Source organism: Cricetulus griseus, assembly GCF_003668045.3.
Source record: "Cricetulus griseus strain 17A/GY chromosome 1 unlocalized genomic scaffold, alternate assembly CriGri-PICRH-1.0 chr1_1, whole genome shotgun sequence".
Classification (NCBI taxonomy): Eukaryota; Metazoa; Chordata; class Mammalia; order Rodentia; family Cricetidae; genus Cricetulus; species Cricetulus griseus.
In genome coordinates this window covers 233,961,494-233,975,643 of record NW_023276807.1, presented here as the reverse complement: position 1 = coordinate 233,975,643, position 14,150 = coordinate 233,961,494, and the positions used below count along the sequence as shown (strand labels likewise).

The 14,150-nt window shown below is 39.0% G+C and overlaps 1 protein-coding gene across 2 annotated transcripts in view; it reads right to left on the bottom strand.

Annotated features, from left to right (window-relative positions):
• Positions 1–2,814: 2,814 nt before the first annotated feature.
• The window catches only part of Sugt1 (SGT1 homolog, MIS12 kinetochore complex assembly cochaperone), a 33,779-nt gene continuing 22,443 nt past the window's right edge, over positions 2,815–14,150 (bottom strand). For both annotated transcript variants that reach the window (XM_027394038.2, XM_027394039.2), the window contains 3 exons: positions 12,761–12,851; positions 6,836–7,017; positions 2,815–2,942 (listed from right to left, as the gene is read on the bottom strand). In XM_027394038.2, the coding sequence (XP_027249839.1) occupies positions 2,841–2,942; positions 6,836–7,017; positions 12,761–12,851 (375 nt within the window). In that variant the 3' untranslated portion in view covers positions 2,815–2,840. The remainder of the gene's footprint in view (positions 2,943–6,835; positions 7,018–12,760; positions 12,852–14,150) is intronic.

Here is a 14,150-nt window from a genome sequence, read left to right as displayed (position 1 = left end):
GTTTGCTCAACTGTTCCAGTTGCATAGTCACCTCAGTATGTGGCAAACACATCAGTCAACCTCCAGCTCTAGGACTTGTTCTGCAATGCCACATGTCATGTAACCCAGGCTGGCTATGAAATTCTAGATCCTCTGCAATCCCTGCACTCAGAAGAAAGAGGCAGGAGAACTGTCTCAAGTTCAAGGATAGTTTTGGACCATGTTAACACCAGGCTGGCCTGTAGTACTTAGCAAGATCCTACCTGGGAGGGGGCAAGGGAGAAGATCAATTCTCACACTAGCAGCACACACTCCTACCACTAAGCTCCTCCTCCAGAATCAAACCTGCTCATCTTCGCCACTGTCTTGGGTGCATAAATTATGTCTTCTGCCAATTCATCTTGCCTGTCTTTATGTTTAAATGTGAACATCTTTTCACATTCTAAATCATACTTTACTACAAATATATTTTCTAGTTTATCACTTTAGACTAGTACTTTATTCCCTAAGCAGTGAGAGAGAGGGCGGAGGGGAGAAACATGCATCAGCTGGTAATACCAGCTCTTGGAAGATAGAGGAGGATTAGAGTCCAAGGTGACAGTGTATTTGAGGTTAATTTAACACACTAAGAGAAGCAAAACTTGACAAATAGGGAAGTCTACAGAGACAAAGCAATTGATAGGTACACTGAGAGTAGAAAATAAACACATCAGTGAGAGTCTCTTATTTAGAACTCTGTGGAAACTTAAAAGTCTCCATGTCTGAAATAAGGAAACAGAAGCAGTACTTTGGAATGGGCACTTTCAGGCAAGTCTGGCTTATTTTTCAAAATTCCTCTGACAGAGAAATCTAATGTACTTAGGTACATTTTATAATGCTTTTAGTCATACATTAGGAAGTCCATTTACTCCAACAAAATCCTGAATCTCAACAATGTGAAGCACATGTAGTTAATGGATAAGCGTCTCTATATATATCCTTAAAAATAAATGCAAAGATATCAAATGTAAAAAAACTCTTATAGCTGAATGGTAAAAATGATTTATTTATTCAGAAAATATTAGTTATAATTTCTAAGACTCTAGATACTATTTAATAAAGGACTTAAGACATAACAGACTTAAAACTCGGTGTCTCAGGCATTAAGAGCACTTGTCACTCTTGCAGAGACCCCAGGTCTGTTTACCAGCACCCACATGGGCCTGGCCTCACAAGTGTCTGTAACTTCATTTCCAGAGGCTCTTAAACCCTCTTCTGGCCTCTGTGGCACCAGGTATACACACACACTGTACATACATTCATGCAAACATACATACACATGAAATAAAATCTTTTGGGGAAAAAAAAAGGCTAGACTCTTGGAAATAAGTGAGAGAGATTTGGACTTTGGGTTCTTGTATAGTGTCCTGGCTTATTAAATAGCCTGTAGTGAGTCTCCCACTGACACTGAGAAAAAATTTAACACCTAGAACACAACCCACAGGAGAGAATATCAGAACTCTTCTCTACCAATAAGTCAATTCAACCTTTCCCTTTGGCTCTCAAGAACAAGGAGGTAGCCTGCAGCTTTATGTGGACAAAAGAACAGATTATAACTCCAGCATTCGACAACACAAACAAAATAAGCCAAATACAGTGGTGTGAACCTGTAGTACCAGTAGCCAGCATTTAGTACACTAGGAGAGGTGGGAGCATCCAGAAATTCACAGGGAACCTCTCCTAAGCTCCAGTGTGCTTCTACAAGCCATTAACAAAGGGCCTGGGACCTACTCACTGCAACTGTATGAACTCTAATACTTCATATTGAAGGGCTGACAGGAGGGAATCCAATTCCTACCCCTCCTACAGATAAATGAATGCTCGTCAACATGTTTCTCATTCACTTCACTATTAGCTCTGAGGATCAAGAGAGTGCCTTGCCACAAAAATGTCAGTGAGACCTAAAGGCTACAATAATGCCAGATTTGCAAGTCACCTGTGGTATATTCGTACATTTTTTGGTTTCAAAACTCTTTAGTCTAACAGTCAACAATTTTGTGACTTTTTCCTGAATGTTAGCCTTCCCTCAGTCATAGTATAAACTCTAAAATTAATGGTGTCTTTTCATTTTTATTATCCTTAAAGAATCTACAGATTTCAAGCACAAAATACTAAACACATGCATATTAATTTACACCCTGGCAAAGGAGTAAGCTGTGGAGACGAGCTGCTCTAGGCCTTCCTTGGCCTCTCTCCAGATCACCTTTACACAGATAGATCTGCGTGATGCTAAACTCCAGAAGCTACGCTTTACTCTGGGAATTTGGAGAGTAGAACTAAAATCTTGGTGCAATTATAAATACTCCTCATTAAAAACCAAATGAAGAAATTCTGTGCAGTAATTTCTCAACATTCTCAGTAAAAACTTAAGAAAAAGGTAAATAAACAAACCTTCATTGAAAAATTGTATTTATAATTCATTCAAAAGCAGCTCTTAAAAGTAAATACAACACTGAAGCTGAAAAATGTATGCCCACAAAAAGTTGCCAGGTCTAATAAATTATTAACAGAACACTGCATCAAAAATAAGGCAATTACCAAGATGCCATTAAAGATTTCTCCACTCCCATAACTAGACAGAGCTGATCTATCTAGTATCAAATGACATTTCATTCAGTTTCAGGATGTGTGAAATCCTTATGAACAGAAGTGATAAGATGTGATCATCACTCTTTAGAATACTTGCAGGAAAATCATTTCTAGAGCACAAAGAGGCAGAGGTTTAATCTTTCAAGAAGATATTGTTCAAAATTCAAGAATGTGATAAAGTACACAATGGGCACTCGTGAACAAACGTACTCTGTGATACCAAATTCATTTATTTAGTACTGTTTCCATTCCATATCATCAGGAGGGTTGATTTCAACTTTTCTTTTACCTACATCAGACCAGTTAGTACTCAAGACTGTACCACCAGACTCCATCTGCAATTAAAAAAAAAAAAAAAAAAAGGTTCATTCTTGCATTGTATATCAAAATACAATATTTTCCTCAGAATGGACCAAACATACCTTCCCAAACATAGGCACTAAAAAGAACTCAGTGCCTGACAAAAGACAACTCTGGAGTAATTACGTAGGCAATCATGTACACATACACTGCCGTACTAGTTATGGTATAGACTCTGACAATCAGTAGAGGCATCATGTGGAAAACTCACCTTCAGATAAAAATAAAATCCCTCCCCTCAAAAGGACATGATCTTTTCATGATGAAGACAGTAAAAGACAGGCAAAATAAATAAACTTTCTAACCATTTAAACAGAATTTTAAGGACCACCATTTAATGCTCCCTCTTTGCCAAACACACTCTAATGTACTCTGAATTTTTCTTGTTTTAATCAAGGTACATACAACAGTGGTACAAGTCAAAAATCCTGTAAACTGGTTATCTACTTAAAAGGCAATGAATATACAACCCACCAAAATCCGAGCATGTGCATAGTCATACACTTCATAAAAATGTTTTGGTCAGCAATGAGTTGTTCTTAACAATAGTAATGTCATAAGATTACAACACAGCTGAAGAAGAATGTTGGCTGCCTAGTGATATTGAAGCCATTACTAATATTCACAACACAACAATGAGTTTGAAACTCATTGAGCTGTGAACCACATAAAAGGACAGCTCATACAATCATATACAATATATAATATTTGACAACAATTATTAGTTTGACTATTTACTAAGCTACATTTTTTTATAATTTAAGAATATACCTGTGTGTGTGTGTGTGTGTGTGTGTGTGTGTGTGTGTGTGTGTGTGTGTTCTACTGTAGAAGAATAATCTATGTTACACTTGCACTAGCCTCAAACATCTTGATGACATTGAGAAGCCCTGTCAGGCTGTGGGCACAGGTCAATAGGACAGCACATAGCTGATTTATATGAACACAGTCAACAGAATTACTGAACAATGAAAATCACCCAACGGATTCTCAGAATACAGCCAAGTGTTAAGCAACACATAAGTGTATTATTAAAAACTTGGACTGGAGAGAGAGAGCTCATCTGTTAAAGGCTAAGGTTCACACTTCTAAACTAGAACTTCCACACATATGCTATGATAAAAATTTATTGACGTGGATCACAGCAGAGTATAATATGAATTCCTGAAACTGACAATCTTTAAATTGGCTGTATTACTAAACACGCACAGGAAGTTATATGATCCTTTGAACTGGAACCTCAAGATAGCCAAAGCCTTCTGCAATATTCCTGTGAGCCCCTTTGCACAGGGTGATACGGTCTACCACAATTTGTAGATCTTCACTATCTCTTTAACATGAATGGCAGCACCTCTTGAGTCTTTGACTCTTATTAGTGTATGTGCATGTACATATGTTTACAGGCATGTGCATGCCATGGCACACAAGTAGAGATCAAAGGACAACTAGTGGAAGTCAGATCTTCTCCCACCCTCCACGACAGAGGACCCAGGAACTGAACTAAGGTGGTCAGGTTTGGTGGCAAGCACTCTACCTGTTCAGCCACCTTGCCAGCCAACTTTTTTTTTTTTTTTTTTTTTTTTTTTAATCAAGACATGGTTTTCAGTGAAATAGCTTCAGATGTCCTGGAACTCACGTAGTAGACCCACCTGCTTCTGCCCCCCACTCCCTTGAGTGCTGGGATTAAAATTTGTACTACCACATCCGGCTCAACCAGCCATCTTATTCTTTTCTTTCTTTCTTTCTTTTCTTTTCTTTCTTTTTTTTTTTTTTTTTTTTTTTGGTTTTTCCAGACAGGGTTTCTCTGTGTAGCTTTGGAACCTATCCTCAAATTCACAGAGATCCACCTATCTCTGCCTCCTTAGTGTTGGGATTAAGGGTGTGAACCATCACCACCTGGCTCAAGCCAACTTTCTTAAGACTGTTAATTATCAGGCTGTATTCCCATACAATCAATCTTCTATATAACTACCATTAATACACACTGCACCTTTGCAATTTAAGGATTGCCTCTTTTCCTCTTCATGTTTGTTTTTGAGGCAGTCTTGCTATGTAGCTCAGATTGACCCTTGAACTCACAACACTCCTGTCTCAGGATCCCAAGTGCTAGGATTACTACCACATCCACTTAAGAGTCTGCCTCCTTAAGTCTACTTCACATTATTGACTAGAACTAAAGAGTTTTTAAAAGACACGGACTATACTTTACCAACATAAATATCCCTCGGTAGCTTTGTACAAAGGGTTCAGGCATATCCTTCCTCCACAGACAACAGTATCAGCAGATGCTACAAGTCTCTAACATAAAATGGCACGGAATTTGCAGGTAACCTAGGCACACCTTTCCACTATGCTACATACACATCATCTCTAGAGTTCCCGTAATATCCAATACTGTGTAGTATCAGGTAGTTGTCAGATAGAATTGCTTGTACTCAATAGAAACAGCTCTTCCTCTAATATTTTCCAATCACAAATTAGTTGAACCCACAGCTGTGGAACCCCTGTAAAGAATGTATTTACACAGAAGTCCCATCGTGGTAGCCTGGCACAAGAGAAGCTTCAAATAAAATGAGTAAATTCAATGTGACAAGCCTGTAAAAACAGCTACTCTTAAGAGGACTCTGGGTTATAAAACTCACAGAAGTGACTTCAGTTTATAATCTGGTCATACACACTGACCACAATTTTCCCTTCTCTGTGTACAGGTAGACTACTGTGCAGTTTAGCATCTCCTCCTCAATATTTCGTATGATGGTCTTACACAATGATACTGAACAACCATAAAGGACAGCCTGTTGTGTCTTCCAAGACAGAAGTAAGCTCCGCACTGAAGGTCAATGTTGCCACACAGATGGCTTTCTTTATGGATGCATATCACTTATTTAACCATTATTTTTGTATGAAAATGGATGCAGATTCCATAATGTATCTTTGATTTCACATATGACTATTCTCTCTAGAACACTTTTGGAAATCAATAGTAAGGGTGAGTTTCTTGCCTGCAAGGTTTGAGTAGACAACATTTTTTTCTGATAAAATTCATGATTATATCTTTAAGAAAAATATTTTATTGCTGGGTAGGGTGGCACATGGGTACTCGGGAGACAGAGGCAGGAGAACTAGAAGTTCAAGTAATCCATGGCCATAGAGCAAATCTAAGAGCAGTCAGGACTACAGAAGAATTCAGTTCCCAGCACCTGCATAACAGCTGACAACTGCCTGTAATTCTAGTTCCAGCAGCTCCACACCCTCTTCTGACCACCACAGGTATAAAGGCACATACATTCATACATGCACAACAAGTACACACACATTTCTTTAAGTCTAAATAAAAAAACAATTTACACCAGTGAATTGACAATAAAACCCCAGAACTGGAGGCTGATTCAGGTGATATTTAGGCTCTCTAGCAAAAGCCTGAATTTGCTTAGTCAAATGAGAAATTAAGTCACCGAATAATAATAAACAGATACTTTCTACTATCCCAGCACTGTTCTGGGACTTTCCCTTCTGTGTTCATTTTAAAGAAGAAAGTAATGTAAGATTCTATGAGGTAAAATGGTAGAAGCTCACTAAGCTACTGTGATAAATTCAACTAAAAAACAAATTCCCATTAAAAGCACCTATCTTAGAATTTCTTAGCCTTCCAACTCCTAACTCAACAAATGAGTTACAATAAATCATGTCTTTCTCATCTCTTCTGTGTGTTTTGGACCTCTCCAACCACTGCTCTAAGTCTACCCAGAGACTATCCCAGTTATCCAGGCCATGCAGTTTGGCCTCAAATTCACTATTTAATCTTACTTTAAGTGTCTAGAATTCACTGCCATAATTGAAAAAATTTAAAAACTGTTGGTATTCTTACAAATGATTTGTTCATGGCACGCTTCACTTCATCAGAACCATCTGAGTAGATCTGCTGAAATAACTTGTTTAACGCTGCATCACCCTCCAGCTTCTCATTCTTCTCTTCCTCTTTGATCTCACCAACCAGTTTATCCCAGTTCCTGGTATAATGAGATGATGATGGATACAGGTTCTTTACATCTGCAAAGTGAAAAAGACACAAGTGATTCATCAGCATGTTTGATTATGTCAAGACATATGTAAATGCTGTGACCACAGTGTACAGAACATCTTAGCAAGTAGTTTAGGTCACTGAATTTCAAGTTTACAGTGTCTCTTTGCTATGTACATCAATAATCAGATCTACATTTCAAAAACTGGATCAGTTAGCATACTGCAAAATCTAGGACTTCCTCTGCGCAAAATAATTCAATAATGCTTATGCTTTTGATCTAATATACAAAATTGGACTTAAAACATTCTGTATGCTAACTACAGTGGAAGTGTGCTAAGTGTACAGAATTCCTTATATGGAAAGAAGTTACTCAAGAAGCTAAAGATCGTAATTTAGACACCACACGGGGCTACAAGGTTATGGTTAAGGACAGATTGTGAGAACTATCTCAAGAAAAAAGAAAATTATAGAAAAGGAGACACAAATGGAAAAAGAGGAAAACTAAAGTCAAAGGATGGTTGAGAGACCGCTGAGCAGCCGCACAAGCCTGATAACCCAAGTTCAATTGCCAGAGAATGGACCTACACTGCTGTCCTCTGACCTCCAAATGCATGCCATAGCATGCTGACCCCTCCCCAATATTATTTTTTTTTCTTTAGAAAAGAAGCAAAGGTTTGAAAAGGGCAGCATGGGGCCAGAAGACATGGCTCAATGGTTAAGAGTACTTGTTCTTACACAGGATCTGGGCTCTGCCCTCAGCACACCCAAGGCGGCTGAAAACCATTCCTATGTAACTCTAGTTTCAAAGCCCACTTCTGACCTTTGGGGGCACCGGGCACACATACAGTACACAGGCACACCTGTGAGCAAAACACTCACACACATCAGTTAAAATGAATAAATCTTTTTAAAAGACAGCACAAATAATTATAAAAATACCAGAGTGTACACACACATACACACTTTTTAAGATGTTCCATTAGAGACAATGGCAGAATGCTTGCTTCCCGTGTGCAAGGTTTTTACATCAATTCCAAATACTACCCAAAAGCATACCTCATTGTACCTGACTGTTACATATGTTCACCCTATACGTGCAAGTTAATGCCTGAGCCAGGTGTCAGATCCCCTGGAACTGGAGTTACAGGTAATTGTGAGCTGCCTGATGTGTTGGTTACCACACCTGAGTCTTCTATGAGTAGACACAGTGTGCCAAACCACTGAACCATCTCTCTAGCCCATCTCTCAAGATTTTAACATTGGAAGTTTAACTTTTCTACAAGATATAAAGTAGAAATGCTTTCAAAATTAAATCAACTGCCACGTAGTAAGTTAATGCTCCATCCATTACCACTCCCAGCCCCCCCACACACACACACACTCAGATTACTTCAATAAAAAACATTGCTGGGCAGTGGTGGCGCATGCCTTTAATCCCAGCACTTGGGAGGTAGAGGCAGGTGGATCTCCATGATTTCGGGGCCAGCCTGGTCTATAGAGTGAGTTCCAGAACAGGCTCCAAAACTATGCAGAGAAACCATGTCTCAAAAAAAAAAAAAAAAAAAAAAAAAAAGAAAAGAAAGAAGAGAATTAAGTAACTTCATGGGGCTGGAGGGATGGAGCACTGGCTGCTCTTCCAGAGGATCAGGGTTCAATTCTCAGTACATGGCAGCTCACAACTGTCTGTAACTCCAACACCCTCACACATTCATGCAGGCAAAACATTAAAACACATAAAATGAGATACAGAAAAGAAAGAAAATATTAAGTCCTGAATGCTGAAAAATACCCACTTGACCCACATTTTAATACACTATCTGAAAATAACAACACATATAGTTCTCTACATAATAAAGAAATCAACAGAATTTATGTATCTATTAGGATAGAGGCTACTTACATACAAAAACTACTGGTCCAGCAGCGCAAGGGATGCCCTAAGACCAAGGAAATGAAGATCTTGGCACGCAAATTAGAAAACAGACTAACAAAATAACCCAGTAGGTCTAAAAACAGCTCTGTTTATCATCTAATTAAACTATAGAAACAGCCAGAAATATAATCCACACACACACTGTAACACTTCCAGTCCTAGATTATCAAAAGAAACTGAGATGCATTTCGATTTAAAAGTTACATTTATTGGGAACTGAGGAGCAGCAATTGACAATACTTGCTGCTGTTGCAAAGGACCCAAATTTAGCTTCAGGGACCACATGGCTGCTCACAACTGTCCTGACTCCAGTTCCACTGAATATAGTACACTCTTCTGACCTCCACGCTAACCAGGTACACACATGGCACACATACAAATATGCAACAAACATTCATGCATTTACTTATTTACTTGGAGGAGGTGGTCCTTAGAATTAAACTTGTGTTTTTAGGCTTGGCAACAAGCACCTTCACCTGCTAAGCCATCTCACTAGCCCCTGGGTTCATAAGGACTCACAGAGACTGAACCAACAACCAGGGAGGGAGCCTGCATGGGACTGACCTAGGTACTTTGCATATATGTTATAGTTGTGTATGCTGTGAAATGATTTACACTGTGTAAATTATGCTCTGGTTGATTTAATAAAGAAAATGACTGACCAATAGCCAGGCAGAATAAGGTTAGGTGGAAAAACCAAACAAAGGAAGGGAAGAAGGGCAGAGTCAGAGACGAAAGCCAGCCCACAAAGCAAGAAGCATGTGTAAAAAAGAGGTAACAAGCCATGAGCCATGTGGCAACATTTAGATTGAAACATGGGTTAATTTATATTCAGCCTCTGAGTCAGTTATTTGGGACTGGGCGGTTGGAACAGGAAACATCCGTTTACATGTGTAGCTTGGTCTTCTTGTGGGACTCCTAACAGGGGCTGTCTCTTACTCTTTCACTGGCTTTTGGGACCCTACTCCTCATACCTCAACACACAGAGAAGAGCTTAGTCTTACTGCAACTCGGATATACCATGTTTTGTTGATACTCATGGAAAATGTGCCCTTGCCTAAACAGAAACAGCGGGAAGTGGATTGGGGGGGGGGGGGGGTTGGGAAGAGAAGGGAGGGGATCTAAAATAAAATAAATATATTAAATTGACATGAAATTTACAAAGGAGCCCCTCTCATTCATACACTGAAGATTTTTTTTATATTAATGAATGGCAAAATAGGAAGAAGGTGGCAAGGGAAATTATTTGTACTATCAGAAATGAATTGTTTAGTTTTCTGGAAGAAAATGAAAAAGTGGATATATAGATAGATAGATAGATAGATAGATATGAATGACTTAACATAGAAAGAATATTATTTCAAAATGAAGTCAACTGGAAAACACTAAAACACATTATGATCCTTTTATATATATAAAATCTTAAAAACTGGGTATTTATTTTACATCTCAATGCAGACTAATCCTATTTCAAGTGGTTAATACCCAGCAGCCACTATAAGGGGCAGTAAAACCTAGAGTGCTTTAAAAAAAAAAAAAAAGATCCAAGTTTCCCCATCACACTGGAACACAGGAACACTAATCTAAATGTTCCTTCTCCAGTAATGTCTTTCTACATCCCCTTTCTAAAAATAGTTGAGAAACCACTAAACAAACATTCATTCAGTTTCCTGCGCTTTCAGTTCACCAGTAAATAATCCACCTTTTGTTTGTTTTTTGATACAGGCTTTCTCTGTGTAGCTCTGGCTGTCCTAGAACTCACTCTGTAGGCCAGGCTGACCTCCCACTCAGAGATACACCTGCCTCTACCTCCCAAGCATTGGGATGACAGGAGTGCGCCACCACCACTTGGCATAAACCCACTTATTTACCCATCCTTCATCAAAATAAAACTCTGGAAGCCCCAGTACAGTTTTATTGGGGGGTGGGTGGGGGTGGGTGTATATCTTTAAACATCCTAAATGTCACTTCCCTCTACTCCTCTACTGGAAATGCTCTTTCTACATTTTCACTGGTAGCCAAAGAAAACAAAAAACCTATGACACGGTTAAGGAGCTGGGAACATGGATTTAATTAATTCTAATACTGACTCCAAGAAAGAATGGGAATGAAGTTTTAATCTCTCCTCTACAGATAAGAATGCTGGCCCGGATAGGTTAAGTGACTTGCCCTTATCTACAGTTCCCAGCTTGCAGTACACAGAATCTGACAAGCATATTAATTCCTCACAAAACACAACAGGACAGAAGGGAAAGCATCTGAATTTCTAAGGGATTCAATTTAGAAAAATCACACACACACACACACACACACACACACACACTATTTAATCTCAGAACAACTTGAATAATTAAAGATGGTAGGTGAACTACCGGAATTCTTGCTCACTCACTTTATCAGACAACTGTGACAGCAGAGATCATCTCCATTGTTGGTGAATGTGTCACATTCACAGGAAGTCAACAGTTACCAGAACCACACCCACACTCTGCAGCCCTGCAATTAGTCCTCCACAAATCCACTAGGTGACCTGAGCCTATAAAATGGAAGAAATAATACTGGGCTGCCTATTATATGAGCACTGTATTGTATGGTTGTTTACTATAAAAACCTCAGCCCCAAACCTTGAGAGTCAGTCCCAAGAGATGAGATGGCCTTTGAAGCAGCAATAAGAAGTCATCTGTCACTGTCTCTCCTGGTTTTGCTATCTTTGCTACAAATTAGTTAAAATTCTATCACTGGGTAAAGAAACTTTAATTCTTACAACTTCTCTATGTACATGAAATTAATTCATACAAACACACGCACACTGGATCTGTTGATAAATGCCTTCCTCAAAGTTATTACAAACAAAAGTGTTTTCTATTACAAAAGGGCTTGTTTCAGCCATCAAATCAGGTCATTAAATAACAAAAAAGAAATTTCTCCCTATTCAGTAATGAGGCAATCTTAGGTTGCAGTTCTAAGAGGGTCTCGCAGATTATTCCACTAGTAAAAGATGCTTATCTGCTGGTTATATATGCTTTGGAAAGACTTCAACACATAAAGGGCTACATAAAAAATAAATAAATATTTAGACATAGAATAAAGGATTACCAGCCTACAATCCACACTGCCAGAGAAACTAGTAAACGAGGACCCTAAAAGAGACAAACGTTGTCGCCTGGAGAAGGGGAAAGGGTCACGATCCCCTGAACAAATTGAGAGCATGGGAAGAGGAGGGAGGGAGCTATGAGAATGAGAAGGGAAGAAGAGGAAGGATGCAGAGGTCATGAGGGAGCAGAAAGGTTGAGTCATGGGAAGAATAGAAGGGTATGTGATAGGTAGGGTTTTAGTGGGGGGGGTGGTAGGGGAGGAAGGGAGGGAGAAGGGAACTGGGATTGTCAAGTAATTCAATCTTGTTTCTAATTCAAATAAAAAAAGGTAAACAAACAAACAAACAAACAAACCCTGGCTGTCTCCTCTTCTAGCCCTTACCTTTACTGGTTTGTGTCCATACCTATATTAGTAACAGAAATAGTCCAAATGCCCTACTCTGCCAAGTCCTGGAATTCTAGGAAATCAGAGTGAGAAATCAGTTGGAGAAACAGAAAGGAATAAAGGCAGAATAGGGAAGAGAGGGGACACTCTGCAATGCAAACTACTTTACAACAGGCAGCTCACAACTCCAACTCCTGGGCTTTTCTACCTTTGTCTGTATTTAAGCTTCAGGAATTAGAATAACTATTATATTCAAAGTATCTTTCTTCATAAATAATGAAGTAGGGATAATGCTCATTATTATTTAATTTCAACTACACAATGAATTTAAATCTCAACAAGGCCAAAATACAAACCTGATGTGAACTGTTTTGGTGTGGGCTCATCTCCTTGACCCTCTAGCTTTTCCCATCTCACAGCCTCTGGCTTTTTCATTTTAATTTCAATCTGAAGGATAAATAAATAAATAAAGTCCATTACTCAATGTAAGATACATAAAACAGTAAAAATGCAATTTTCTTAAGTCATCAAAATTTTATAAGAATTAATAGTGTCTTTGACAGTATGCCTATATTATACAAAGTAAATCTGAAGAATTATGAAACATTTATTTTGTTTTTACTCTTAAATTTTTTTTAAAGATTTTATTTATTTATTATGCTTACAACATTATGCTTCCATGTATATCTGCACACCAGAAGAGGGCACCAGATCTCATAACAGATGGTTGTGAGCCACCATGTGGTTGCTGGGAATTGAACTCAGGACCTCTGGAAGAGCAGTCAGTGCTCTTAACCTTTGAGCCATCTCTCCAGTCCCCTACTTTTAAAATTTTAACCTTCAACAAACAACACATATCATATAAGTTATTAAGTCTTGAAATTCGGGCCAATTAGAGGCTCAGTGGGTAAAGGTGCTTGCCGCTAAGCCTGACAATTCTAGTTTTGAGGATTCTAGTAGATACTTCTAGAATTACTTGCACAGTTTCAGAAATATTTTCATTGTAACCCTTAATAAGCCAACTTATTTTTATTTAAGTAAAATTTCCTTACAAGTTTGAGAAGATGCAGGCAGATCTCTGAGTTCAACGCCAGCCGTGTCTACAAACTGAGTTCTAGGACAGCCATAGCTGTTATAAAAAGAAATTCTATGAAGGAGGACGAAAAGAAGAAAGGAGGAGGAGCAGGAGGAGGAGGAGAGAGAAGTTTGTTTGAGAAGATGGCTCAGATGGTAAGATGCTTGCTCTACAAGCTTAAGGCCCCTCAGATTCCCAGCACCATGTACAAAGCTGGGCATGTACTTGTAACCCCAGAGTTAAGGAGCTGGAGACAGGGAGTGGGGATCCCTAAGGTTTGCTGACCAACAATCTAGCCAATTGTGAGCTCCAAGTTCAGTGACAGACCCTGTCTGAAAAGTGAGTTGAGGAAGAAATGAGATGCTGACTTGCCCCCCCCCCCTCTCTCTCTCTCTCTCTCTCTCTCAAGCACAGGTGCACAAAGATGACATCAGGTGTCTTCTCCATCACTCTTCACCTTCTATCTGGAGGTAGGGTCTATCACTGAATGGAGAGCACAGCATTTTAGCTAGTTTGAAAAGCCAGTTAGTTCTGGGGATTCCCTATCTCCACCTCCTGTATCTCCACCTCCTGAGAAGCATAAGCAGCCACCACACCCACCTGATTTTATATGGGTTCTAGAAATCTGGGTCCTCACATTTGTGTGGCTAGCTCTTTACCCGCTGAAACAT